The sequence below is a fragment of the Amblyomma americanum genome, chromosome 1, assembly GCF_052857255.1.
Source record: "Amblyomma americanum isolate KBUSLIRL-KWMA chromosome 1, ASM5285725v1, whole genome shotgun sequence".
Lineage (NCBI taxonomy): Eukaryota > Metazoa > Arthropoda > Arachnida > Ixodida > Ixodidae > Amblyomma > Amblyomma americanum.
In genome coordinates, this window is record NC_135497.1 from 224,562,901 (window position 1) to 224,588,378 (window position 25,478).

General features: G+C 44.4%; 1 protein-coding gene across 1 annotated transcript in view; it reads left to right on the forward strand.

Moving 5' to 3' along the window:
• Atf6 (bZIP_ATF6 domain-containing protein ATf6) overlaps window positions 1–25,478 on the forward strand; it is a 69,918-nt gene that overhangs the window by 36,416 nt on the left and 8,024 nt on the right. Inside the window, 7 exon segments of the mRNA XM_077648565.1 lie at window positions 190–277; window positions 280–316; window positions 2,060–2,125; window positions 10,366–10,650; window positions 11,872–12,054; window positions 19,522–19,642; window positions 20,285–20,369. Of these exon segments, the coding sequence (XP_077504691.1) occupies window positions 190–277; window positions 280–316; window positions 2,060–2,125; window positions 10,366–10,650; window positions 11,872–12,054; window positions 19,522–19,642; window positions 20,285–20,369 (865 nt within the window).

The following is a 25,478-nucleotide window of genomic DNA, read 5'->3' on the forward strand; positions in this document are numbered from 1 at the left end:
TTTGCCCAACTATACTATTTGGGTGTCAGGTCCACCTCTTCTTAGTTTTCACAAACTAGGCTTACTCAAGATAAGTTTTCGCTGCAGGAGCTGTACCATATTATCTTTTATATTTTTGTTCAGTTGTGTTCAGTTAGCACCATATTTAAAATTGTTTGGTATCTGATTTCTTTCATTGTTGTTTTGCAGTACCTTCAGAAGTTGGAGGCTGATGTACAAGATTTGACCAGTGAGAATGCCAGGCTGAAAGAAGAGAATGCGGAGCTTCGCCAGAGGGTACTCAACTGGAGGCTGAGGTGAGTATCTGCTTCTTGAAGTTAACTATGTTTTTTTTTTTTTTTGGGGGGGGGGGGGTGGGGGGGGGGGGACGTTGTTTTTTTTGTTAAACACTACAGTTTCAGAGCTTGCAGGATAACTGGAAGCTATGGAACTGCGCTTGAATACTACAGTGAACCAACCTGGGCAACAGGAGTGAAAGCAGTGCCTGCTTATATAGGCTAGCATAAAGATCATGGGTTGTGGTACTAACGGTGCTGCTCACCACTGCAGTTAACTGAAACTGCAGTGCTTAGCTGTGCACAGATTACATAGCAGCAGAAACCCAGCAGTGTGACACTCGCAGCTGCGTTTCCTTTCTGCTAAAACACAGGCCACTTTCGTGCAGCTTGGTTGCATGTGCACCAGAAAAATGAATGCAGCATGCATTATTAATCTAGCAAGTGAACCTTTTGCGGCCAACACTCACAAACCAAAGCGATGAATGAAATAGAATTCCGGGGCCATCTTTGTTTTTTGCATAGCAAGCACCTCACTTGAGGGATGTTGCCATGCCCACTTATTCAGCTCAAATTGAAAATGTCATTGGCATGGCTGAAGAGTTGCCAGCACACAATACAGTTGTAAGAAACTGTCTGTTTTTCTTTTCTGGAGAGTGGGTTTATCGTTGAGTGAGTTCATGCATGTAGCAGCACCGGTAGCAATTTTGAAGAGTCAAAGTAGAAACTTCTTGGGACCTATGTGTGCTCTAATAGTATTACAGTACAGTAGAATATCGAGGGGTCATGAGAAATATTCATATCATCCAAAATTTGTTCGAATCAAACCAAAACAAAATCTGTATGCATAAGCATAAGAAATGCACTTACGGGGATTAATTTTCCCATGAGATGACCGGATTTATTTACAGTCGTATGCCACCGCTTGCTCGCGACGTCAGCATTGTGCGAGCAGAGCCCCATCGCTCACTGCTCGCAATAGGTACCATGCAATTGTCGATCATAGTGCCTGCAAACTGTGGTCTGTGCACTACTGCATGCCACTTACTGTGATGCGACTGGTGATTGCGTGTTGGCGATGTGTGGGCTGTGCAGCGCCGCTCGCTGCTCGCATTTCATACCACATGACTGGCGACCCTGGCATCGGTGATGTACAGGCAGCGCTTGGTGCTCGAGGGTGCAGTCACGGGCTTGTGCATTCCTATCATTCGCTGGCACGGAGTGTGTTCAGAACAGTGGAATTTCTGCACATTGTATAATATGCACTCTGGCCAGGGAATCCTACTAATTTATATCGACCTGGATGGCATCAAGATACTACTGTACTGATGCTTTTTTTACTATTAACACCCTTTCTAGTGGACATCACCAATCCTTAGTGGGCACTAATTTACATTTTTGTTCTGTGGAATATGTACTTATCAGTATGGGACAGTGCCAGGGCCATCTTAGTCAGCTAGTTAATGAGCATTTAAGCTTGATTTTTATTGCCTAATGCTAGTGGTGATATGATCACTTAGGTGCCTGTGTGTGTTTTTTTTAATGATTCATTTCTACTGAATGGGGAACCTGGCACACATATCACATAGTTTACTTTTTCAAGCTTGTTTGTGCATAGTCTACAGTGAAAAAACAGTTGAAGCTTCTTAAGACTGTTTACAGCTTGCTTATAGAACAACTGAATCAAGGTTTGTCCTTGTCCTTAAGAAGAAAAGCTGTAGGGAACACTGAGTATAAATCTGGCACCATTGTTTTCAGGTAAAGAGAACGGTGGCATCCCCCAGTATCAAGAAGACCACAGCAGTTATGGCTGTTATGTTCATGTTGACTCTGAACCTTGCTCCTTTTAGGTAAGCATTCTGTACGCATTCTCTTCCTGACTGCTAGGACACTGCACAGTCCTTGTGGAAGACAGTATGTCACATTTGCCTGACTTGTGCCGCCATGATCATGCGACGTGTGTCTTTTGCTGGCAGAAATGATGCATCTCAAACAGTATTTCTTGCCAGGCATGTGGAATAATTTTTAATGGGACTATGAAACCCAATATTTTGCGTGTTAAGATAGAGTGCTCTACAAGGACATCAAATACCCACATTTCATTAAAAAAAACGTATCTTCTCAAATAGGGATCATAATGTTAACTTGAAGTACTAGCGGTGACTCACCGTGAAGTTTTCCCCGCGTCATAGTCAGATACAACTAAAAAACAAAGCAACAAATGCCCCTTGAAGGAGGCTCTGCAACCAATGGCAATGGTCTATTGCCACAATGTTGATGTCGGCTGCCTTGTACCTGCTAGCATGACATCACATATGGCTATATGTGATGTTTAGCAGGTGCCAGGCGAGATTGGTTGGAGGGCCTCCTTTCAGGGGCCTTTCCTGCTTCATCCGCAAGCTGTATCAGACTACAGTTGAATCCCACTACTAATGAAATTCACGCGACCCGTAAAAAATTTAGCCGAAGCGGAAGCTTCGTCATTGTGAAATCGGGCCAGAACATTGACATATTGGACTAGATCATTCACGAACGTTTATTTTTGCAAAAATCTGTGAGCTTTGGCGTTTCGCCCGGCACCATGGTGTGATTTTTATAATATTCTGGAAATTTCTGACATGGGACGTATTCACGTAATAAATTCACCCACTACATTTGCTATCAAAACTAAAGCTTTTTTTTTTGCACACATTATAAAAGCGCCTCTGTTTTCATCATACAATAGTTTGTACTGAGACCGTGCTGCCCAGAGGCATTTCGGTGTGCACTAGGTGCGCATACACTCGCGCAGCTGTGCATTAAAAGCTGTGTGCCAGAAAATGGGCCAGAAATGCAGTTGCCTCGATTCTTCAAAGAAGCTTCACGATGCACAGTATGAACATAGCAGCGGAGTATTGTTCTGTTGAGGCTCTGCCTTATGGGGTCACTCTGCGTCCAGCCGGCCGGGAAGGCGAGCTTCCGTGCAAGCTACACGCAGGCGTTATTCAAGTACGCAACACGTTTCCCCAACCCGTGGCGCAGAGTCGCAGCCACGGCAGGTCCGGACGAAATAGGCAACGGCAGGGCACGCTAGGAAATAGTTTATTATCCTAACGCGAGGTAAAGCACACTGCGGAAGAATGTTCTATCCGTAAAATAGATGTACAGCAGCTCACCAAGTCGTTGACGTCGACCGGCGTTGGTGTTCGGGGGCTGGCGGGCAGGGAAAGGGGTTCGTGGGGCACTTAGGTAAGGTCCGGCAGCGAGAGTCCCTTCCCGCCGCGCATTCCCCCCTTTTATCCCTTCGGGCATTGCCTCCCTGGCAGCAAATCGTTGCCGTCAAGCTTAGGCGTGCTACCCTCTCCGCAGAAGGCAGCGCGCTGTCGTGACCTCACGTCAGTGCTGGGGTGAAAATGAGCAGAGTCGTGGGGGTGCCTTCTCTCCACATTCCTGGTGGCCAGCGCGCCCGTGTAAGTCACGGTCGCCGCTGGCGCGGGGGACGAGGAGGGGATACCAGTGTATCCCACAGCCTAGAACCACCGTCACACTACCATTTACACAGCAGTGCCTGTACTAGGTCAGTGCACAGGTTCACCAGAAAGAAAAATAAAAATAAAATATTATCATGATGTCTGCCTGCGGTGCAGAACAGACTAGAGTGCACCCTAGCTGGTGTCTGGCTTCTTGCAACGACATGCCGCCCACCGGCACGCCAGGTAGCATCAGATCGCTGCACGCTGTTTGCTTGGTGTCGCTAGGCCTAGCCTAACATGCTCCACATAGAAGCCTCAGAAAATGTGATTTGGAACTAGCCTTCACTTATGCCACTATATCTGTTATGCCACTATAACTGGCCACATTTCTTTAAAATGTGTTGGCATACTAGGAACATAGCAAAATTGTTAACCAATTGGTATGAGGCTTTTTTTAACTTGTGGCTATTTCTCTCAAGTGGAGACGCGGGACCTAAAATCATATTTATAGATTTATAGCAGATGAGTACCTATATTATAAGAAAATAACTGAAGCCTAATTAGGTAATTTCTTACAGGTCGTTAAGGCAATTTCCCTCAATATTTTTTGGTTCCAACTGAAAGGGAGCTGTAGCCAAAGACCTGCCAAGCGGAGCTAGCTGTTTATACTGTTTTGAGGTACAGTCTTTGTCGAAAATATACAGCCCAAGGAGTTTGCTTCCAAGCCACGTAGCAGGGCTCTTAAGCACATCTGACAGTCCTAAGGTTGGGAGGGTTGAGTTAAGGGGAGATGCGGATCTTGAAATGAACATTTTTATTAGTAAAGATATGGTAATGAAATTAGGTGTGTGTATGCATTTTTTTTTTAAATATAATAAGTTTCTGTATATCTCAAAAGTTTCTGTATATCTCAATTAGTTCTTATATTATAGGAAATTAACTGAAGCCTAATAGTTACATTTCACATAGTAATAATACATTTTTGGTTTCGGTATAAATGGGGTTGTAGCCAATGACCCGCCATCTGGAGCTGTGCTAATTATATTGTTGTTAAAGTACATCATCATATAAAAATGTTAAATTTTGTCCAAGCACCATAATTGTGAAGTATAGTTATGTGACATGGTTCACAAAATTTGAAATGTTTGACTCAGCTTAACAAAAACAGTATAGTAGCTCCACAATTCTTTCTGAATTCAACTGTTTAAGAATTATTGAAATTGCACCATAAAAACATAATAAAAACTAGCTAAAAGCTAGTCATGTTGGTGAAAAACACGAAGCTGAGAAAATCGCTTTTGAAGTACGCACGCCAGCTATTCGGAGGTCGTTGGGCCTCAGAAACGAGTGGAATGGGGCCATTTCAAAAATATTTCACAGTAGTAAGTAATACCAGGTAGTGGGGAAAGGGCCTAGCTTTCAAACAAAACCAAGATGGGGGCTATTGGGAACGCAGTCGTGGGAAGCTTCTTTCTGGGCTTTGTAGGTGCGAAATATATAGATATTTTTGTAATTAGAGGTCAAATTAGACCTTGAAACTTTGTAGGTTGGTACTTTGGAGTATATTGAACCCGAATATGCCATTTCTGAAAAATCAAAATTTTCGCATTTTTTTTTACTATTTCGAAACCCGCATCTTCCTTTAATCTATTGGTTACCTTAAATATTATTTTCTGTATGCTGTGAACCTTTTGTAAGCATATAAATAACTGAAATAAGAACAAAAAGATAAGTTGTGGCTGAGCATTTAGGTTTTTCTCTGTGGAAGCAAGTATATCAACAATTATTCCTGGCTGGACTCAGATGTATGAGCATTCGTAATTGTAGTTGATGAGAACAAGACATCCTGCTTTTCATTTGTTTTACCTACTCGTATGGTATACTTGCCATTGTGGCTAGGCACCAGCACTCATGTGCGCAACACCACTTTGCTTTTTTCTCGACACCTAATATGTCAATAAGCTAGTGGCTCTTGAGCACATTGTGTAATTAGTCTGTATTTATCATTATAGTGGGCGGGCCTCATAGCTATGGAACAGCTCAGTATGAAGCTGATTTCACCAGCATTCTGTTGTGTGATTTCTTTTGTGTGGGCATTACAGAATGTGTAGCAAATTCATTCAGCTTCTGTTCTGATGTTTGCATGCAGTCCTTCTGAAGGAAATAGTTCACAAAGCTGGGTGCAGCTAATCTGCTAGAGGCAAAGATCTTTGTGGAAATCAGATTGATGCTTATGATATGTACAGCTGAATGTTCTTCTCTCGTCCATTGATGCAGAAACTAGCGGGAATGCAATGTCCACGTAAGCACCCTTTCCAGTGCCCACACTACTGGTTTATCTTTTTGAGTGTTTCATGTGTGCTTTTGTTTCTTGGCTTTTGATGCGTTTATGATAGTTTCAATGTACGATGCCTCTATGTTCTATTTGCCTGTTGTCACCATGACAAAATAGCATTTCTTAGCGAAAAGAAGGAAAGCTTAGCTCAGAAGAGCCAAAGCATGTTATGGTATGAATTTATCTCAATGCTAGAACTAAGTGCTAGCAGCCAGTTTATTTGCTAAAAAGAAGCCTGTCGTTTTATTTTGTCGAAGCAGTTTCATTTACATGCAGGTAGTACTGTTGATAAATCATAGATTTTGGTAATAAGGATGTAGTTCGCATTCTTATGAAGCATACTTTGATAAGCTTTTCATCAGACATGATGTGTTCATACGTCGCCATATGTTTGCACTGCCTGCTGTTGTGCATGTTCCCCTAGTGTGCACCTGTTGTTCACTGACTGCTTTTTTATTTCACACACTTGCCATAAAGGCATAATTTGGGCTCGCTGTGTTAAAGGAAATCACGTAAGGTGTTCTCATGCAGAAACCAGAGAAGGCTCTTGCTATATTTGTGCACATCGTGTGAGAAAGGTGCGATTGGCTCCAGCAGCGATTTATGGATAGCTGAATGCCATGGAGCACCACCACTGGCGTGGCACTACTTGGCACTACTGGCTCGGCTCTACTTGCAAATGCATGGGTCTGCTTTATTGTTTGAAATGTGGCTGGACAGTGATTGCATGTCTGTTTTTTTTTTTTTAATTTAGGCCTGAAGCAGTTTGATCTCATGTGCCAATTAGAATGCATAATGTTGAGCACTTTGAAAGCCTGCACAACCATTTATGTCAAGCAATGCAATGTTGCCAGTGGTTTTTGCACAAGAGCCTGTCAGGACATTGTTTTTTTTTTATAGATGCTTTCTTTTTTCAAAGTTAGTGTCATATGGATGTGTTTGTTTTGATTTGATGTCGTCTACCGGTGCTGACACAGCTGCAATATTCTTTAGAGGCTGTGCTTTCAGACATACCTGGTGAGCTGCATGATAAATTTTTGCAGACAAAAGACCACCATTGGTTAAAAAAACTAGGAGCATATTTTAAGTTGTCTACATAGACACTGTTTGTGAAGACTGAAGCAATGAAAAGTCTCTGTACAAAATTTGTGTATGGTCTTTGCATAGTGGTACTCTGAGGCTGGGCTTTTGTGGCACATGGAAGCATTTTTTATATCTGTATTTTGTTAAGCTCTGAATTTCTCCAAATGCTTTCTAAATATTTTTTTCATGTGACAGCTGCATCAGTAAGGCCATTTTCTCTTTTATTGACAATTTTTTTGTTTGCATGTTAATTAATTAAGCCTCCGTAGTGTCAATTTGAATTCAAAAGGATTCAGCTGATTATCGTAAAAACCGGAATATAGGTCGAACTTTTTTTTCAAAAAACCATGTTGAAAAGTCGACCCCCGTCTTATATACCAGTCATTGGCGGAAAAACTACAGAAGTCTTGCGACAATGGGCGGCTGAACTCAACAGCGTCCCTTTATCACCATCGCCATCAGCAGCAGTGCTGCCAGTTTGCGTTTCTGTAGTTGCAAAGCTATTTTGGTCAAAGGCTGCTGTTTCATATTTTGTTTCAAAATGACCAGAAGCTGACGGCAATTCACCGTCGCCTTCAAGAAAAACGCGATTGAGTACACGGAAGCTCACGGCAACCTGGCGGCACAGCGCGAATTTGTAGTTTCCGAAAAGAGCATTCAGTACTGGCGGAGGCAGAAGCTGCGTGTTACAACTTGCAGCAACCAGAAGAAAACATCATTTCGTGGGTGGACCGCACTGTATCCAGAATTGTAATAGCTATCAGTGCGAATTTACGCTGTACTAGTTTATTTTAAGTGTTGGCAGATTAATTATGTTCGTGGCATAAATCAACTCATGCCGTTCCCATATACCTGGTTGGAGCACTTTTAAATAGAGGTTGGTTACAATTGTGACTGACTTCTACAACATGGGAAGTACTTACACCTAACCTGAAAATGCCTTTCTAGAAATAAAAAGTGCGTGAAAACTTGCAGCAAATGTACTGAATATGGCTGAGGGATACTAAACATCAAGTATTTAGAGCAAATGTTTGGTGCATAAAATCGTCTTAGTGTCCCTTCGAAGGTACTTTGAAGTATGTTATGTTGAAGCTACCTTTTCCCTCTGGATCTTTTCATTTTCTTTTGCCTATGTTGGTATGCTAGAAGCTGCAGGGATAGGCATTTGTAGGGTGGGCAAGGCTTCTAGTGTAATTATATGCAGTGCTGTTGATGCTCTGTCAATCTTATCACTGCCCTGCATTTTAGCACGATAGCGTTCAAGGCCCCGTTCACCGTCAGTGTTGTGAGCAAAAATTCATAGGCACGGGCTCTGGCAGGAGAGCAACCTAGGAGGCGGCAGGTGGGCCACCTAGGTCACGTGACCTTGTGGCATCATCACAACCTGCCCACCGGGTAGTGAGCAAGCTTCCCACCGTGGCAGGTGGCAATTAAATAATGATTGGTCTGCTGCTGGGAGCACTTGCCATCGCCAGGAGGGGTATGAGGACTCTCATGGATCTGTGAATGTTAAGTAGAGAATGAACTTCTGCATATATGGGAATTAATCCATTACGCTATCCAATCATACCCTTAAGGCGGAGCATAGGGGTCCCGTTCAATTCTTTATCTTCATTTTCAGCACCTGGGCTCATTAGCTATCGGGTTCAGCTGCCAAGCCCAGGGTTGCAGGATCAGATCCCTCTCATGGCAGCCACATTTCAGCGGAGGCGAAATGCAAAAGTGCTTATCTACTCTGTGATGTCAGTGCACATAAAAGGACCTCACACAGTTGAAGCTAATGTGGAGCCCAACACTATGGCATTTCTCATTCTCTCTGCAGCTTTAGGATATTAAACCCCACAAACCATAGTGTCATCATTTCGAGTAATGTGCTCGTCAATTTGCACTTTTCTGTGCATGGAAGCCAGCTGCTGATGGCATTTTAACATGACAGCATTAAGGGTCCTGTGTCGCAGAAATGCCAGCGTCAGTGTTGTTGGCCATGAGCGAAAAATCCCTATGTAAGCAAAGAATTAATAAAATTCTGGAACAGGTCAAAGAGTGTTCTGATTGACGCCAAATTTTTCAGGGAGGTTCCTGTAACCAAAACCAAAGAAAAGTAATTGAGGCAAAAAGAAAATTGATTTACTTTTGATTTGGGTGGCAATCAAACCCATGACCTTCGGATTGTGAGACGGGCACATTACCCATAGGCCATGAAGGCTCGTTGGTTCAAGCTGAATAAAGGTGGACCTTGTGTATGAAATGTGGTCTTTCTCTTAGTGAAGTGTTGTAGAGGCAGGTATTGATGCGTACGTGAGTAGTTATGATTGGCTTATGGTCTATGGGGGCTTAACGCTTCAAAGCATCTCGGGCTGTTTGGGATGCTGTAGTGAAGCGCTCCGGAAACTTCGACTGCCGGGGTTCTTTAATGTGCACTGACATCGCACAGTATATGGACCTCTAGAATTTCACCTCCATCGAAATTCGACCGCCGCGTATGCTAATTAAGAATTAGGTTGATATGTGAGTGTTGTGTAGGTGATGCGAACAAGACCCGGTAATGCTGTCAAGTTCTTTTCTTAAAGGCAAAGCTGAAGCACCTCCCCAATTTTTATTTTGGTTGGCATAGCACAAGTCGCCCGAATGCAACAGAAGCCTAGAAGGATGGTGAGGTTGAAAGAAATTTCTGGAAGGGCAGAGTAGAGTAGGTTTAAATTAAATTTATTTCAGGCTTTGAAATTGGAAAATTGATAGGAAACTCATTCATTTTAACATTGCTGTGAGGGCACAGTGTGAGATGAGAGGGATGACCTGAATAAGGAACATAAGCAAAGGCAGGGTTCATCAAGGCGCACAAATTGTGATTTTTTTTTTTACTGCAAAAGCTGAAATGCCTCGTGAAAACAAGTACAGTCATCCACACACCTGTCAAGAGTGCTCTAACAGTGCACTGGGGGTACACTTGACATTTACGAGAGGTTTAGGGCTTGAAACAAGACCTTATTGTGTATGCAGCTTCCTGTGGATTGTATTTAACTCCTCACGTCTTTAAAGCTGTATTGGGCCCACCAGGCAGTAACAAGTGTCATAACTGCACAACGCAGCATGCAGTTTGAGCGCTGGAGACACGTGCATGGACAACTGTACTTGTGCTTCTCTGTAACAATGTAGACGTGATCTTGATGAGGCACTATGGCACAAATATTCTGCATTGCATTGTATGTTTCTCTTGCAGTGGCCTCTTTTACAGCCGAATGCAGAGTGGTGGTGCCCGACAAGTACTCCCAGCAGCACAGAGCCCACGGTGGGGTCGTCGTCTCCTATGGTCTCAATCTGAACTGCCTGGTGAGGGCAGCAACTTCGTCTCAGAGCTGCAGCCAGCAGTACATGATTCTCTTTCTGCGAGCAACGGTGGCGAGCCATCACCAGCAGGATTCTTGGGTGCCCTGGATGCTCAGAGCAATGCTCGCAACGGCTCTTTCAAATGCCCGTCGTCCATCAACCAAACAGAATCTCTCAGGTGATTCTTTCTGAGGAGCATGGACTAAACTACAAAAAAAAAAGTTTCTGTATTGACTTTTTCCAGGGTAAGATCATTCATACTCCAACAACAATGGTGCCGTCTTGAGGCAGAAGTGGCGTAACTGTCAAGTCCTTGTGGTGATTTGCTGTACATTTTCTTTGCTATAAATGGTGATCAACCACAGCCACGGTGGTGGCTCAGTGGTTATGGTGCTCTTCTGCTGACCCAAAAGACGCGGGTTCGATCCTGACTGCAGTGGTCGCATTTCGATGGAGGTGAAATGCAAGAGGCCCATGTACTGTGCGATGTCAGTGCACGTTAAAGAACCCCATGTGGTCGACATTATGCGGAACCCTCCACTACAACATCCCTAAAAGCTTGAGTTGCTTTGGGACGTTAAACCCCATAAAACCAACCCCCCCCCCCCGCACTTTCCCTTCCCAAAGTTGATTGGCTGAACCTGTAGATTGTTTTTGAATTTTTGAAAGGTAACAATGATCAGAGATTTATTTCGCAAAATATCTTGTCGCTTGGAGCAGTTTACGTCAATTATGGTTTGTATTGTGAAGTGCAAAGCACAAGAAAATGGAGGCAACAGAATAGGCTCCATGTTCTTGCCACGGCATTCATAACCTCTTTGCTGGAAGCAGGCATATAGCATTGTGTAATGGCTGAATTCTTCCCTCGCGTCCTAGTACTAGGGCTTATTCTTTGTACAGGTCTCATTTGTACACGTATCGCTCTTGCGCTTGGCACTCTGTGTGCCTCCTCCATAATAAAAATGCATGTTTTCATGGCCTGGTGCTGCTGGCGATTGTGTGTTCAAGGGTCAAGGGCAACAAAAAATTGCGAGTTGTTTTTTAATTGCTTATGAATAACGAGAATGTGCTGTACGTGTGCAAGGGTTTGGTCACATATGTAATCTCATTCTTTTGATTAAACCTCTACCTTTTCCCTCTTTTTTGTCTTTCAGTGATGCTTGCGTAAAGAAATTTGCATGCATTAAAGTTTTATGTGCTCCAGAAATTATGCAGTGTTGGCAAATTATTCTTGTGCGCGAACTTGCAAATAGCCTTTGAGCTCTATTTGAAACACTGGAAATTGCATCAGTGCTTGATGTATTGCTTTATATGTAATTTTGCTCAATGTTGGTTTATATTAGGAAGGCATTGAAGAGACAGGTTCATTTTATTTTTCTATGCCATATTTGTTTTTCAGGCTTCAAAGCCAGCTGCGTGGCTGGGCCAATCATGTAGAGCACATGAACCTGCAGCTCACGGAGCAGCGCAAGAAACCATCTTTAGCCCAGCGGCCACTGGTGCACCGGCCTCGGCTCCAGACCTGGATCAGTACCCGCTATGGCAGTGGTGCTGGTGGAAGTGGAGTCTATGCCGAAAAGTGGTATGCTGTGCCCTTCAGCAGAAAAAAAAAAAAAAAAAACTGGTGGAATACTTTGATGCTAGAGCATTTTTTTTTCTTAATACTAGCTTAAACAAGTATGTCTAACAGGAACTGAACCAAATGTTGCTCTCCATGCAGAGTACAGCAGTAGCAGTTAGCTGCTTTCACAAATATTGCAAGTTTTACCGTGTTTATACATTTGCACCATTGTGTCATGCTCTCACTGCACTGTGCTGCAGTGTACTTGGATGAAAATAGCAAGCCAGCTGGATGGCAACGCTTCCATTGTGTTCTTCGCGCTGTAGTCATTTTGGACAGTAAGGAAAATTGTCATTTTCACTTCCTGAGGCCTAGTGCTCCAGGAATAAGGGGAACCCTTTTGCATGCAAAGTTAATTTGGAACTATTCAAAAACACTGCACTCTGCGTGCTGTTGTACCCTGGTGCCTTACCTTTTATTTTCAAAACTTCACCAGAGTATAGCTAAAGTGTCCCCTACCATCTTTGGATCAAAGTCTTTTAAAGAAAAGTCTAGCCATAATTGTTTGTCTTCTCAACAAGCCCTTGCACTAGTTCTGCTCCCCTGACTGGGTGCCATCCTTGCCCTCTGGTGCACCAATCTGGCCACTGCTGAGTCTTAGTTGGATTCATTTGAATTGAGGGGGAGCATTGGTCTTTGACTTATTTTCCTTATTTGTAGGGGTGTGCTAATATCGAATCGAATATCTGGTCAGCACAAAAAATAAATTCAGAAAAGATAAACAAGCAAAAATTGTTGCTCGTGTTTTTTTTTTTTTTTTTTCAAAATAGTGTATGGCCTTTGCAACTGATATAAACAAAACTAGACTGTCTGAGCTCCATATAAAAAAAGAACATGATGTGCGCAGAAATGTATACTACTTAATTGAACTGCATAACAGCATCCAACCTGTAATGTGGTCAGGCAAAATGCAATCCATAACATGACAAGACTGGAAACAAAAATAACATGATGGCTAGTAAAACCTTATTAATTCGGAGTTCAAAAAACCGACAGAAATGCCAAGGTTATTTGAAGGTTGATTTATAAAATGGCCCTGCGGCCCCGAAAAAAAAAATACCGAAAATGCGGTAGTCTTATGAGGCGGCTCTGTCGTGCAAATACCTGCAATCCCGTGACGAGCACAGAGTTTCGGCGTGCTGGAAGACATCGCAAATGTAAGCGAGACTGGAACGCGCATTGACGTCGGAATGGTGAGACTGTTTCTAAAAAAGGAAAAAAAAATGACGAGCGACGTGTCAGTCAGTGTCTTAAAGCGGCACGGTGCTGAGATTGGACTGCTGGCGATTGCGCGGGCCGACACTTGTCATTGCAACGGGTGAGTGGCCAAGCTCAGAAACCAAAACTACGCGGCCAGGTTATTCTTTTGACCTAGTGACAAGGGCCCTCCGAACATTGTCACGCCTGCCGTTAGGCCCATTTAAGAGGTGCATGGGTTACAGCGCACCATGCAATACGCGGGATTTTTACAGGATCACTTGCCCTGTTGTGACACCTCGACTCGCCCCTTCGAGAGCCTCACGCGAAATTCCGCAAATAGGCTTTCCCGCATAGCGTAGTTGACCAAAACAAGATGGCGGTGGTCACGCTCAGAGAGTTAAGGTGACAGAGCGAATGCCATGGGTGTGGGCATTAATTAGGTAACATATTACAGAAGGATAAAAAATAAACGCGCTTTCGCGTTGCAATTGTTAGAAGCGGGTCGTCCCCCATGTTGTTCGCAGCACGTGTGGTATGTGGGAAAGCCCACTTGCGGAATTGCGCACAAGGTCAAGCCTAGCGGCATCGGAATGCAATCGGTCGACACGATAAACGATGGAGAAGAAAGAGAACAGCGCTTTTATATTGTTTTCCTGGAACTTTAAACTCTATATTCAGATAATTTGTCCACATATTGCGCTTTTGCAACAATAAGGTTTACGAAAGTCAGCTCGGTATATGATCGCTGGCGAGCCTTCGGGAATTTTCGAATATTCGGAAATTCACGAATATCATTTCTCGAATAGGAATATGAAACGGATATGGAACATACTCGATTCGTATTCGAAATTTCGAATATTCGCACACCCCTACTTATTTGTAATCCAATCCTAATGCAACTATATCACCTTGATCTGTTTTTATGCTGCTTTCAGACCTGAAATTGGTTTTTGATAAATTACTTTGTAATACCCCTGTCACACGGGCAGTTTCAATGCCCATTGAGTCAATGGACATCGGACTCAATGGGGATCAGCCAGTGCCACATGCAGGGCCAGATTACGAAAAATGGGGGCCCTGGTCTAATGCGCATGCAGGCCCCCTTTCCCTATACTGACCCCCCCCCCCCCTCTGTCGGCCATGTTTCATTTTAATTCCACCAAATTAAAAAGAATGAAGTGTGATCAACGGGATTATTATTATTGTTATTATTATAAGGAAAACAACAAAACTTGCTTGAAATGCGTGCTGTTGTAAACACCAACACATATGTTCACTTTGTGATTAATCTGCATTCAGTTTTCAGCAAAAGCTAGGGTTTAAGGAAAAGTTTACTGCACCTACGGGACGTAGAATGTTAATTCGTTCAGGTGTTTGATTTGAGCTTGCAGTCCTTTGTATTTTCCTGACATATTACTCGTATTATCATAAGCTTGGCCCCTGCAATCATCAATTGAGATGCCATTGCTCATCAAGAGAAACATGACAGTATCGAAAAGATACAAGCCGGTATGCGATTCTATTGGAACAAATCCAAGAAAGCGTTCGTACTTTCCCATTTAAATAGTATCGTAAAACAACTGACAGCTGATCAACGTGAGTAAGGTCTGGGTCGAATCAACAATTAAAGAGAAGTATTTTGCGCGTTTCACTTCGTGTACGAGACGTTCCTTGACAGCCTTTGCCATATGCTCGATAAATTCATCACAACTGGTTTTTGACAGATACGATGGGTGACCTTTTCCTTTGTTCCCGTAGCGTTTGATGTGCCCCTCTAGAAAGGGATCAGACTTGGCAATGGCCTCAAGCACTCCCATATAATTGCTATTTCTCGGTGAACCAAAATCTCCTCACTCCCTCTAAATGCTAGGTTGCGCTCAGCTAGAAGCTTAACTACAACGACTACGCGCTTCAACACTTTTGTCCAGTAAGCGGTCTCAGTAACAAGATGCTCCAGCTCCTTGTCAATTGTGCTACTCGAGTTAGAGCGGGCGTGCCATGCTGCCACGCAATTCCGGTGCTCGACACTATTTTCATGCGTGCAAACCTTTTCTTCTGCTCTTTTCCAATCAGAAAAGCCGTGCGTGGTGAAAGCACTGGGGTTGCTTGAAATCGAAAATAGTTTGCACATGAAACAGTAAATGGAACCTTTGGACACTGAGTACATTAACCAGTGTCGCTCGTACGCCTCCCCATTTACAGCCTTTCGCACGAAAAGATGAGGTGACATATAGCGTTTCTGAGTTTTCTATTGCCTTTCGGAAGACGGAAAGTTTTCTGCCAGATTTTGAAAATACAATGGCCCTTTCTCAAGGCATACACTCCGAAAGCTGTCAGTAATAACGTCCGGCCACTTAGCAGGGTCACTTCGGAGAATCCCGCTATGTATCTCTTGCTGTGGGGGTGTCTGTACTTCTCTGTTGCCGCAACGAGAAGCCGTCTCATTCGTCCTCTCGGGGCACACTTTGTGGGTGGGAACATGATTATTTGAAGCCAAACTAACAGGAAACAATTGAGTCAATTCTTGGAGTGTTGTTTCCTGGTACTCGTCAGTAGGAGGCTCATCGGGGAGGTTTGGCACCTGTTGATCAGCAGTAGTAGAAATCGGGCGTGGCGGACCGGACACCTGGAGCTGTGTGCCAGGTGCCCGGTCGAGTGGCATAGACATTGCTGAGTCGGGAACAGGACAGGGCTCGGTTAGCGTCGGTTGCTCAGAAATATGGACGACCGAGGTTGGCACAGTTTTCACAGGATCCAGACAACCAGGGTGAGTCAAACCTTGCTTCTTGCCAAGAAATCGTGGTGATGGGAGTTGGCAAGTCCTCCACAGAAGCACAATCGGTACTATTGGGAGTTCGACACGGACTCTGGGTAAAGCGATCATACTGCTCCGCAGAAGCTGCATTCAATGGGTACTTTGTCATCTTTGGTAGCTTCTTTTCACGCTTTTCCCTTTCTAACTTCGCCTTTCGTTTAGACGCACCACTTTGATGCTTCCGACCGAGCATTTTCGCATGTATGGATGCTAATTGTTCACCGCATCGGGCACTTCGTCAGTCCGACGCAACCGCAGGTGTCCAACGGTGGCCGTCCCGATGACTGGCGCACGCTACCTGGGTGGTCCGTGACTGGCCGAGAGTGGTGCGTCCCCCGGGAGCTTCTCAGCGGGCGGGCTTATGCAAGCTTAACCGGCGGCTCGGGGCTGAATCGCAGCCCGCAATCAACTTCCTTTCATAGACGCGCGCCACGTCTGTCTGTTACTAGCGCCAAAGCAGGCGTTCACATAAGCATAGAGATCCTTGTACAAATTCCCTCCTTCTCCCTACAAACTCACTCCTCCCGTTCGGGTCTCGTCTTCCTATTGGCTAGGAGCAATCTTCTGTTCTGGGAGGTTCTCGATTTTTCTTTCGCCCCGTCGACGCCGAGCGCGAGAACAAAGGGGAGAGGGCGACTCCTAGCGTGGGCGAAGTTACGCGCCCTCCGTCGCCTCTGAGTCATCTTTTTCTACTTCTTTGTGGAAAGTTCGGCAGCCAGTCTGACCTACTTTTTCCGTTGAGCGCGCGCGAAGGTGCGCAGCCACTAGGCAGGAATGGGCCCAGGAGACAGGCCTTTGTGTGCAGCTCTCCAACTTCCTCCTTCACTCTTCCACAACCCTAGCCCGAACAGTGAACATTCCATGCCCCACGGCACGCGGACAAAAGCACGTGTGACGTCTTCTTTTGTTTCCTGCCTAGACTCTGCCATCAGACTCATCATCATCTGCTATCTGATTCATCCTCCCCAGCCCAAATTACCATCAAGGTAAAGAAAAGTCGAATGGGAGGCACTGTTGCGTACTGCAGCACATCCTTTCTATGAGAAGGACAGCGGCGGAACTATTTGAGAGGTGGAGGGTGGCGTGGTGGAGGCGAGGGGCAAGGGATGTTTTAGATCCTCATCCCACATTACATGCTTTAGATGTTTCCCTCTTGCCCCTCCTCTCCAGACAGCACTGGACAGACAGACTGACAGGAAACCACGAAAACTCTTCCTAGCAAACGCACCTCGCTTCGTAAGAAAGAGGGCCCCGCCGAGGTGGCGGGAGATTTCTGTTTTCGCAGCTCGGCAAGCTCTCTCCAAATGATCAAGCTAAACGCATGCTGTTACATTAGGCGGGGGGCCCCGTCTGCTCGTTCTGGTTTTCTCGCTTCATACATGTCGCTCGAAGTTCTGTTGCCCGTGGTTCCATATACTAAGCAGGTTAGAATAAATGGGCCCCCTTCTCCTACTGTCTGAGGTGAGGCCCTGGGCTGCGGCCCCCTTAGCCCCCCCCCCCCCCCCCCCCCTTCATCCAGCGCTGGCCACATGGCGGTTTTCAATGACCATTGAACTGGATGGTCATCGACTGCAAATGGCCATTGGAATCTCAAGAGCCATTGAAAACAACCTTGCACTATGGTCGCACTAACCAAACGTTGAAAAACAACATATAAAAACTAAAATAAAGCAAAAATGTCATTTTGGTTTAATGTAAAAATTTTAGACCGCATTGGCCAGTTCATAAACTACTTTTTATTCGGCAGTAAAAATGACAGCTCCGCATAACGTCTGGCAGTCAGATGTAAACAAACCAACACTGTTCTTATTGAGCAGCGTCGCGGCGTTTTGCTGCTTTTCTCTTTTCTTTTTCGCTTCTTAGTGCACTTTGCAACAGCTGAGACCAAGAAGTGCCACACAACGACAGTAGCTATGAGCACGACAAAGACTGTCGCTGATTTGTGGCAGCTTCTCCAGTGAAAAGTGAAAAAGTGAATGCTTCTGAAACGCAGAGCACATCGGTGCCCATCGTCGCCCAGTCATCGCCGTCTCTAGGTTGTGCTGAACTGTGAAGTATTTGAACAGCTTTTTCCGAAAAATTATAGTAGCGCATACTCCAACATTCGGCCTGTTTTACTACGCATTTTATTTTCAATGTTGATACCCCTAGCGCCATCTGTCTGATCGCATACTTGCTACTTACTCAATGATTATTGTAATTTGCCGTGTGGCAGTGGTGCATCTGGATGGGCCTCGAAAATTTCGATGGCCATTGACTCAGCGGACATTGAGATTGTCTGTGTGACAGGGGTATAAGTTGCCATATTTACTCACGTAATGAACCCACTTTTTTCCAGAAAAGTGGACATCAGTTTGGGGGGAGGGTTCTTCATTATGCGGGAAAAAAAAGTTTCCAACAGATTTTTCTGGAAGGGTCGAGACTCAATATGTCTCCGTCTGTCCTTCTGTCATCAACAAACACACGCTGTCAGACGCGATCCGCCAAATTTGTGCTAGCAGCAATAGCGGCGAGATAACGCGAACATGCTGAACACCAGCCCTGAAGGTCAGGCGCCCGTTTTTTGCAGCAAGGTTAAAAACGCGACTGTGACCAGTGTCTAGTAATGTGAATGTTTAAGCTTTAGCTTAGAGCGCACAACGTCTTGGCGCTCTGCCAAAGTTCCCCGAGCCCCCCCCCCTGCCCCTCTGGCTGGAGCTCTTCTCAAAAGATAAACGAACAAGTGGTGACGTTGGGCGGTGGGCAGCATCTTGGCGCGCTGCCATCTGCGCTGGCTGCGGACCGACCGCAGCGAAAACTGAGGAACTCACTGAGGAACTCGCTAGGCTGGAAAACAAAAAAGTAAATTCTGGCCGACAAAAGTGGGGGGCAGGTTCATTATGCAAGTGGGTTCGAAGCACGGTATTTAGTTTTAATTAGTCACTGATTAGTACCTTGGTGCAAAAAATGGCCCAATAAAGTATTTAATGCATAACTACATCATTCAATTAGTGAAGAGTGCAATAATCAAAGCTTTTTTTTTTTTTTTTCATTTTGCCCTTATTAGTCACTTTACAGCACTTGGAATAGCAACATTCAAGGTGTGAATATTGCTAATACTGTGCCTTCAGCTTCCCAAAGTAAGCAGCTGGCATTTCTATCTGTCCTAGATGCAGAGATATCGACATACTAAGACATTCAAGCGTTCGCAAGTTTCACAGTGCTAAATATTCTGCTCCTGTGCAAATTCAGCCCACACAATGATCTAAATTTAATATTATGGTCAGAGTACTGGTTTCTGGAAGGAAAAAAATAGCTGTAGATTAAAAAAATATCATCTTTAGGAACTCTATTTTCGGGATAATTTTTTAGTCCCCAAGACCAGTGTCTTCCCTTAAATTGAATTAAAACTATTTTGTTATTTGTCGTGACAGGGAAGCCAACAGAGGCCAGAACTACTTCCAGCTGTACCAAGCTTTGCGAAGAAGTTACGAAGAACTCTACGAGGCCATCCAGAGGAAAGATGACACTTTCTACTTTGTCTCATTCTCTGGGGTAAGGAAGTATCTCTCTGCATGTCTTCTTGCGAGCTTTTTGTATAAACCAGATATGCGGCATTTGGAGACGTAAAGTCAGAATAAAAAGGTTGTGAAATTGAGGTGCAGATGGTATTCCACCAACCACTTGGTGGGACGCCATCTAAAGTACAAAGTTGTGGTTGTGGAAGTTAATACAATTAAAAAAGTGTTGGCAGTTGAGCATTGCAGTTAATGTATGCAGAGATATTGCACTGAGTAAGAAGAAATAAAACATAATCGCAGTGGTTCCGTGGTGTGGTGAAAAATGCCATGACTATTGACAGCAGTTTCCTATGGCTTTTGAGGAGATTTATGTAGGCATAGTTTACAGCGTAAAACATTTAGAGGAAGTCAAATAGTTTGTGTACATTAGAACAAAGAGGGAGTGTTCTCATGCAGCTTTGCTTGGTTGTTCTAAATGAACGTTTAAGGCACTTCGAGGTGTCCTGCCTTGTTCAGTAGCTCCTCCTGCCTTTTTGTAACTTCCTTCAAAGCCGCTGGTGGCTTTTAGGTGTGAATTTTAATGTATTTTTTTAATTGGGCGATCTCTCAATAATCACATACTTTGTCATTGCTATGCTTGCTTAATTCCTTGCGCACTTACTTTCTTTTATTTCAGGACTACCTTCTTCTTTCTGCGAACTCTGAGAATAGGACCAGGATGCCAAGAATGTCTCTTGTCATGCCTGCAGGGACATTCAATGGTGAGCTTTCCAAAATGGTAGCACTTTCCATTACTTTGTGCCACTTGTGAGTGATTCATTTGTACGGAATAAAGTCGTCTGGTAGAATATAAACTCTCAGTACCCCTTTTCAGCTGTACCCTCCTATAGTGTTTACACCATTAAAGCATAACAAACACACATGAATAATAATGCACCTCTTGCAGTAGCTATTTAAATTTGAGAAAATTTTAATTTTCCAGAGCCAATTCTGCCCCATATTATGAATGACCTTTGTAACTATAACACCAATTTCTTGACAAAAAAAAAATGTGTCTGTTATGTCATGTTCCTCACTCTTTGGAGATCATTTGAAAATATAAATTAAAAAGCAGTCGAAGAAGTAAATGCAGGTAAAAAGGCGAAAACTATGTTGTCATCTTCCTGCTTGGAAATTCATTCTTAAACCTGAATGGCACCTTACTGCTCCTTTGCATCTGTGTAGTTCCCAGTGTGTGTTCCTAATAGGGTCATTCATTCTATCCGGACTGCTGAAAGTGTACCATTTGTTTGCATTGTTTCATTGTTTGGCAGCTGCATTTTGGAATAACTCTTTCCAGTAAAAATGTCGTCAAAAATTTTAAAGAGGGGTTTGTATTTTTTTTTGTACTTGGCTGTTTTATGCTTAGCAGTGGTGGAGGTGGCAGCATTGGAATGAAACAATGTCAGAACTTATTGCTAGGCTTCATTGCTAGTGTGAAGCTTGTCAGTGCAGTAGTAGCCATGGTAGCAGCTAGTAACGGCAGCGTGAACACTTGCAATGGTTTGTGCATAGTAAGGGCCACTATGGAGTGTTTAAAATGTCAGTCAGAAATTGGACTTCCAAAAGGGGGAAATGTACTCCGAATACAGTGCTTTCCTTGATAAAATTTATGTCTGCACCAAGAATTCAATCAGAACTAAATGGCAATCTGATTGGAAGGCGAAAGGAAATAACTCTGTAGCTCATAAAAACTACCATATTTACTCACGTAATTTGCGTACTTTTTTTTTTCTCTGAAATTAAGGCTTCAAAGAGGGGGTGCGCAAATTACACGGAGATTTTGCAAACACGTCCTAAAAAAACTCCACAAAGGTCATAATGCTGAATGCATGCGGTATACTGTCGCATATAAGTCGACCCGGGAACTCACGCCCTTCGCTGGCCAGAAAAAACGTTGACTTTGAATATAAACCTATGCTCCCCCCCGCCCGTGCCCGCCCCAGGCGTGCGCTATGTAGCTCCCTATGTGATGGCATGACGGCACATGCGCAGCTCAAAGCAATAAACGTGGAACGGTACAATCGCAAAGCCAACAGTCATAGGCTAATGGAGATAAAAGGCGATAGATAAAACAGCACCCTCGCATGCAGCCCAGCTGAGTAGCGGCAAACAGAATAGCCAACAGTTCAGTAGTTTCGGATTCTACAACGCATGCTTTGGAGGTTACCGGAAGTTTGCTCTCGCTACCATTCGTACGGGAAAGTGACCTCAGGCGCGAGCGAGCTGGGTCAACGGCACACAATTGACTTTTTCTTACTGGAAGCAATTTACAAACAAATTACCGATTTTTTTTTTTTTTTTTACACCACTCACTCACTTTTAGCAGCCGCACGCAGTGACACGGCCATGCCTATCTTCCCAAGCCTGCCCTGCATGCACCCTCGTGCATACTTGTGTGCTTGCGTGCAGCAGGGAGCGCAGAAAATGCGAGTAAAAGTTGTTGTTTTTTAATCCGGGTAAAAAGTTCGGGGTGCACAAATTATGCCCTGGCGCAAATTATGCGAGTACATGTGGTATTTAAAAAGCCGAAAGCTGTGAGCATGAAGTGATTCTATAAAATCATTCTTGCAAGGCAGAGAATCAAGTACTATGTATACAGATTTATAGAACATTGCTGCGTATAAGTCTATCCCCCAGCTTGCAGCTCTCTCTGGCTGAAAAAAAAAGCATTCCATGTATAAGCCAATGCATAAACCCTCACCGCCGCTCTCTTTGGTAGTTTCGTGCGGGATAGCATCACGGCGCGCACGCAGCTCAAAGCAATAAACATGTTACGATGCGTTCACAAGATCAGCATTCACGGGAAAATGGGAATCAAAGGTGTTAAAACAGCGCCCCATCCTGCCTTCCAGACTTGCGTGCGGCCTGACTGATTAGTGTCCAACTGAACAGCCATTGGTCCTGTAGTTTCTAATTTTGGCACGATGCACACTCTGGAGATTACCGCAGGGACCTTAAGCAAAAGTTAGCTCTCACGCTGTCTACCGCTAATCTGGGAAAGAAGGTGCCAGCGCAGGTGAGCCAAGTAAAGGGCACGCAATTCGAATTTTCGTTAGGGGTACTGACTGAACACTGTTAAGTGATTTTTGTTACATGAGGAGCTCCATGCATGCTACCGGAAATGGGAACTGGCACGGGGCACATACCACTTTTAGCTCAGCCTGAAGTACCTTAGACTTCGCACATAAGTCCCCTCCACATATAGGTCAACCCCCAACTTCAGATAGACATTTTTGTCAAAAAAAAATAGGGTTGACTTATGCAGGGTAATGTACAGTAACTCGCATATTATATTCCTTCTGCAAGCCTTGAACTGAACCACTTGTGAGCAGTGCGGAGAGTTGCTCACAGTTTTACTTATGGTAATTTTGTTCCTGTCTCTTAGCTGATTACTTTAGGAGTATTTAGAGAGGATGCATCCCATTTCACCTAGTATTTTTGGTTGGCATTGCATCCCTCATTCCCACATGTACATATTTAAATTTCATGGCAACTTTTGTGTTCTACATGTACTTTAGTTACATGCAGCATACTGCTTGTTGATGTCAGTGTAGTGCTGTTTCAATTTCTTCTTTAACAACAAATCAATGAGCAGTTCATAGCCACAAATGCTCTTTCATTTTTATTTCATTTATTTTACCCTCAGGTCTTTCACATTACAGAGGGGGTGGGGGCATTGAAGCATAATCAACACAAATAAAGCACATGGTTCAAGATGAAACGCGACACATAGGAGTTATATTGAAACCAGCATAACACACAAAAAAAATCTAATGCAAAGAGAATACCGGTATACAGCAGTGAATAAAAAGGTTACAGCACAGAAACATCCAAATTCAGATCTATGCACGGGAGAACAACATATAACGATTAGTCGGATTCTAACAGCATGATTAATTTAGTTCTTAATTTCCAACTCTTTCAAAACATGCAGTCTTCTTGGGCCTTGACGCTGTCTGTGCGTAGGTTAAAATAATCGGAAAAGAAAATCTCAGGACTACAAGGCTTTACCCGAAATCCCCTTAATTTGTCATTTGGCGCACATGCTCAATTGAAACAAAGTGAATCTACTCCTAGTATGTGCCTACTGCTTTCATAACGCCACGTAACGTGTAGAGCAAAATTCGCTGTTGTATTTCCATTGTGACAAACGGGGTGAAGCCATCTCTCAGTCATTAATGAGTGGCTGGCATTTGATATCTTTCTGCATTATTATTCCCAGCAATGCAGGTTTCTGTCAGACCCTCAATTTCAGCATGTACTATCGTGCTCAATATGACTTGCAACATGTCTGGAGTGAACCTGCTGAGGATTCCACTTTTTAAGTACCTTTGAAAGGCAAAACTAGTAGTTGGGTCAAGATGGTGCATAGCTTTCGGAAGAAATAATAGTACAGTCGAACCTCGTTATAACGAAGTAGCATCGGGACCGTAAATCAGTTCGTTATATCCGATATTCGTTGTAACAGTAGACATAAATATCGGCTGTGACAAATTCGTAATTTGGCTCGCGCAAATATTCTAGACACTAAAATGCATTATATACTTGGCTTCGAACCCACTACAAACGTGGTAATCCTTACCTGTCTCCTTGTGGCATTCAATCAAAATAGGCCGGAATATGGGAAGGTTGACACGACTGTTCTTACGTCGCCGCGCACGTGAAAGTGCGTGGCGCGAAACGACTGCACCATGTGTCTGCGCATAGGCGACTTGGTGTAGAGAGAGGAACTCGAGTGAGACACAGCGGGAACCATCGCGCCTGCGTGCTCTGCCGAAGCGCGATTGGTGGCCCCGAGAGGGACCGTTGAAAAAAAAAAGCTGCCAAAGCAGCATTGAGAGAAGAGGAGGAGGAGGAGAGGGGGCGTTGGGCGAGAAGAGAAGGAGGAGAGGCGGCGTTGGGCGAGGAGACATATGCAACGCCAGCCCGGGATCAGCCAAACAGGTTTGCATTCGTTCATTTGAAGAAAGATGTTATCTTCGTCTGGTGGCTTTTCACAGCGCTGCGCAGAATGAAGTTTTCTACATTGTCCATGCTCAAGAGGGCCTTTTCTACGTCAGCAGTTTTCGTCGTCAGGAGTTTTTCCAAATATCCTTTCAGCCTCCTGGCCATGTCCGCGGCATCCGCACTGCTCATCGTTGGTTCATCCCGTTCACTCTCACCGCTGTCGCTGCTGCTGTCATCCTCGGGCAACAAAACGCGATCCACAATTTCTTGATCCGTCAGCTCGGGCGCCACGGCCAAGTTCTCATCGGCCGAAACGAAATCGTCGAATTCGACGCCTGGGACTGCCAGCCGATCCCAAGTTCTGTCCAGCTCTGCCTGGTCTTCGGGCTGCACTTCTTCTTCGTCGGCAGGCAGAACAAAACCGGCATCCGCGAAACAGTTCCTTATTGTCGACTGCCTCACCTCATTCCACGACCCGTACAACATTTCGAGTGTCGTCTTGATGTTTATTGTTGTCGATCTATGTCGATCGATGTCAAACACCAGTTGCGTCACCAAACGCTTCCTATAATTGCACTTAAGCGAACGAATAATGCCTTTGTCTAAAGGCTGCAAAGCAGAAGTTGCGTTCGGTGGCAAAAACTGCAAGCGAACTGCCTTCAGCACGATCGAAACTTTATGCGCCGAACAGTTGTCCAAAAGCAACAGGACCTTCCTGTGCTGCCTCTCCATGTCCTGGTCGAACGCTCTCAGCCAGTCCTCGAAAAGCTTGGTCGTCATCCACGCTTTTTTGTTCGACGTGTATTGAACCTGCAAATTCCGGACGCCTTTCAGGCACCTCGGATGTGCCGACTTGCCGATGACGGTGAGCCGTCTTTTGT